This window comes from Formica exsecta, unplaced genomic scaffold, assembly GCF_003651465.1.
Source record: "Formica exsecta isolate Colony F162 unplaced genomic scaffold, ASM365146v1 scaffold302, whole genome shotgun sequence".
Classification (NCBI taxonomy): Eukaryota; Metazoa; Arthropoda; class Insecta; order Hymenoptera; family Formicidae; genus Formica; species Formica exsecta.
Genome location: NW_021850279.1, coordinates 20,987 through 25,385, shown reverse-complemented (window position 1 = coordinate 25,385; position 4,399 = coordinate 20,987). Strand labels below are relative to the sequence as shown.

Sequence of the window (4,399 nt, the reverse complement as noted above, 5' to 3'; positions counted from 1 at the left end):
CCCGGTGACGGAGTCCCCCGAACCTCAGGTTCTCGACGAAGTCCTGGGGGCCCTCTTCCCTTCAGAGGGTCCCCCTTTTTCGAGTGGCGGCCAGGAGACCGCTGCTCCACGGGCCGAGGACTTGGAGGTGACGAGGGACGAAATGGCCGGGGTAATTCGTCGTCTGAGGCTGCAGGGCAATAAGGCTCCGGGCTCCGACGGTATCCCCGGCCGGATCTGGGTGATGGCCTTGGACCACCTGTCCGAGCGTCTGAGGCAGCTTTTTACAAGCTGCCTTAGACAGGAGTATTTCCCCCCCGGCTTGGGTGAGGGCCAGACTGGTCATCTCAAAAGGGGGCAGGCCTGGGAATTCTTCTTTTGCCTATCGGCCGATATGTTTACTGGACGAGGCGGGCAAGCTGTCGGAACGCTTGCTGGTAGACCGCCTCGTCCGGCATCTGTCCCGGAGTGAAATGGATCTCCACCAGGATCAGTATGGATTCCGCGAGGAAATATCAACGACCGACGCAATCTTTCGCGTTCGATCCCTCGTGGAGTTCATTATGGAGGAGGGCAGGGTGGTCGTTGCGGTATCGCTTGATATCCGCAACGCGTTTAACACCCTGCCCTGGAACAGGGTGAGGGAGGCCGCTGTCAACTTTGGCCTCTCCCCCCCTACCTGGTGGGAATCCTTGAAGCATACTTCCGAGACAGACGGCTGGAGTACACGGATAACCGTGTACTCCTGTGCAGAAGGGGAATGTACTGCGGGGTTCCGCAGAGGTCAGTGTTGGGCCCCACTCTGTGGAACCTCGCGTACAATAAGGATCTGGGCACTGCCCTCTTCCCCCGGCGGCAGCGTCGTCGGATATGCCGACGACATCATTGCGCTGACCGGGGGAGATAGCTGGGGGAAAGCTGCGAGAGCAGCCAACGTAGCGGTGGCGTGTGTCATTCGCGCGATCCGCGGCATGGGCCTGGAAGTAGCACCTCAAAAATCCGAGGCGCTCTTCCTACATCGGGGGGAGGATGGTGCTCCCCCGGAAACGGCCTATGTCGTGGTGGATGGCACCTCCGTCCGGGTGGGGACCCAGTTAAAGTACTTGGGTCTCTACTTGGACGATACCTGGAGCTTCGACGGGAACTTTGCGCGTCTGGCCCCCAGGGCGGAGGCAGTGGCTCACGCCGCCTCCTGCCCAATTTGAGTGGTCCGGACGGCAGAGTGCGCCGTCTATATGCGACGACCGTCCGAGCGGTGGCCTTTATGGGTCACTAGTTTGAGCGGATGCCCTGATGGCGAGTAGGCGCGGCAAGACGTTGCTGCGCCGAATATTTCGGCGGATCGCCATCAGGGTCATCCGCGGTTACCGGACGGTGTCACATGCGGCGGCCTCTGTTCTGGCGGAATTGCCGCCCATCGAGCTGTACGCCCAAATGTACGCCGAGGTGTACAGGCGTACAAAAGAGCTCGATGGGCTAGGCGTAGTACTGATCCCGCGGGTCAGGGCTGCCGTGAGGCTCCAGGCTCGGCGACGTATGCTGGAGAGGTGGATAGAAGACCTCTCCAATCCCCGAAATAACTCGGGGAGACGCGTCGTCAAAGCCATCCGCCCCCGATTAATCAAATGGGTGGAAAGGGCGGATGGCGAGATGTCATACCGTGTGGCACAGGTATTTACGAGTCATGGGTGTTTTGGCTCGTACCTGTGCCGCATCGGGCGCGAGATGGACGCACGCTACCATCATTGTGGTAGGGGCGAGGACACGGCGCAGCACACGCTGGAAGACTATCCAGCGTGGGCGAACGAGCGCCGTGCCCTCGTCCAACAGTTGAGGAGTGACGACCTCTCGCTCTCGAGCGTCATTACGACGATGCTCGAGGGCGAGGAGTCCTAAAAGGCGGTCTCCTCCTTCTGCAAAGCGGTTATGCTGCAGAAGGAGAAGGCCAAAAGAGAGAGGGAGAGACTCGTCGGCGGACGCCGGGGAACCTTCCAACGTGGTTGTGCGGCCGGAGGCGGGATGGGGACGCGGGGAGAGCCTTTTGCTGGCAGGACCCGCCAACCCTCCACGTCTTCCAGCCGCAGAGGTGCGGCGCAACGCCGCACCAGAAGACCCCAACGGGGGGTGTCGACTGGCGCGGGGACTGTTGTCCCCCGCAGCCCACGAGACCCTCCCCAGCTACGGGGTGACGCGGGTGGGGTGAGCGGACCTGGGGCCTATTGGTTCCGGTCCATGTCGGCTCCCTCCGCCGACGCGCAGGGCCCACGCAATAATCGGGCACGGTGGCCGGGGACCCAGGTGGGGTACCAGGGCCCGGCCACGTCAACCCCGCCACGCCAACGGCGGGAAGTGGATGAGAGGGGCGGTAGTTTCCCTCTCCTCAATACGAGCGGGAGTCCCCGCAATAACGACTCTGGGGGGGAGTGTAACTCTCTCCCCAGCGAGATAGGCTCGCGGGCGAAAGGCCTCTCCGAAGTAGTGCAAACGCCAGATTCCGGAAAGGCCTTCTTTAACGCCCGGGTGTAGGCCACCCGGAGTGGTTTTAGTGGGTAGTCCCCCGGCCGTTTGTTTAGGCCGGGGGTGAGTCCCACATAACCCCGCCTCGAACCCCATCGAGGCGGAGTATGCGTAAAGGCATTTCCCCTCCGTTACTGTTCAAGATTGAAACGTTAATTTAGTCGATAAAATTAAACTGTAAATTCAACCGACAAATCTGAACGCGTCCGCGTTGTCGTTATCGCATCTTCCGCCTATAAAATTACCCCCGTTCGACGGTAATTATGACGAATGGGAACAATTTTGCGATCGATTTACTACGCTAATTCGAAACAACACCGAGTTAAATGACTTTGCGCGCATGCATTTTTTATCATCGTGTCTGAATGGTCGTGCGTTAGAATGTATCGCGAATATTTCTATAACGGCTGCTAATTTTGAAATAGCGTGGAAAGCTTTGACCTCTCGGTACGAAAGCAAACGACGGTCGATAAACACACATCTTTCGACATTGCTTAACTTATCACCGATAACACGCGAGTCGGCTTCCGAGTTGCAAACATTATGTGACAAAGTTAATATCGCGGTAGCGTCGTTAAAAAATCTGAATCGAAAGCCGGAGGAACTCTGGAACGATATTCTCGTTCACCTTATTGTGCAAAAATTAGATCCGGTAACGCGAAAAGCATGGAACGTGAAAGCATGCGATACCGACGGCGTACGAAGATTTTCTTCGTTTTCTTCAATCTCGTACTCGCGCGCTCGAAGAATATGCGACAACCGCAAGTTCCAAGAACACTACCAAACCCGTCGCAGCCTTGCGCGTACATTCCGCCACTGCATCCGCTAGCACCCAGATTCTGTGTCCGGTGTGCACAGCTCGACATTTTCTTAATGTGTGCTCTTCGTTCGTGAGTAAGAATGCAAGTCAACGGTGAGAGCTCGTTAAGCAGCATAAACGTTGCTTCAATTGCTTAAGCGCGAAGCATTCCGCACAGGAATGTCGGAGTAAATATTCATGTCGAGTTTGCCACAAAAAGCATAATTCGATGCTACACGTTGACTCGGATTCTGGCTCAAGTTCCTCGAGAACTATTATGCCGGATTGCTCGTCGCCTCAACCGTCCGGTTCGACACCGGAAATAAATTCTCTGATCGCCTCAACGAGAAAGCGATCACCCGTCTTATTAGCGACGGCCTGGGTAACGGTGCGCTGTCCGTCCGGTCATACCGCTGTCGTTCGAGCGCTCCTCGATCAGGGCTCGGAAATGACATTCATTTCGGAAAGTTTAGCGCACCTCTTGCGCGTGAAACGCATTCGCATGCCGATCTCCGTTTCCGCCGTCGGCGGGATTCACGCGGGGACATTTCAACACGCGACTCACATATTAATTTCTCCTCGCAATTCTCTCGTTCCGTTGCTTTCGACCACCGCGCTCATTATGAAATCGTTAACTTCTTATACTCCGAGACAGAACGTGGACATCTCGTAATTCTCTTATCTCTCTGATTTGCCGCGAGCAGACGCGGATCCGACGAGCCTTGATCCTATAAATCTCATTATCGGAGCAGATCTCTATAACGATATCATTCTCGACAGTGTTCGCAAAGGAAGCGTCGGACAACCAATTGCTCAAAATTCCGTCCTCGGATGGATAATTTCGGGACCTATTACGTCATCAACGACGAATAATCTTTCAAAGCCGACAATTCTTTCTGGAAACTGCACTCTTACTCGCGTTTCAACTCATCATGTCGTTGGCTCTCCCTCGCTCGAAGAGGAAATTCATCGGTTTTGGGAGACCAAGGAACTCTCACGACAAAATCATCTCACACCGCAAGAAAAGCAGTGTGAAGAGCATTTTCGCTTAACGCATTCTCGCGAGTCTGACGGACGGTATGTCGTGCGGCTACCGTTCAAGAA

The 4,399-nt window shown here is 55.9% G+C and overlaps 1 protein-coding gene across 1 annotated transcript; it reads left to right on the top strand.

Annotated features, from left to right (window-relative positions):
* The first annotated feature begins 1,272 nt into the window (after positions 1 to 1,272).
* LOC115237639 lies at positions 1,273 to 1,875 on the top strand. Its single transcript, XM_029810812.1, has one exon. The coding sequence runs from the start codon at positions 1,273 to 1,275 to the stop codon at positions 1,873 to 1,875; it is 603 nt and encodes a 200-aa protein (XP_029666672.1).
* Positions 1,876 to 4,399: the final 2,524 nt, after the last annotated feature.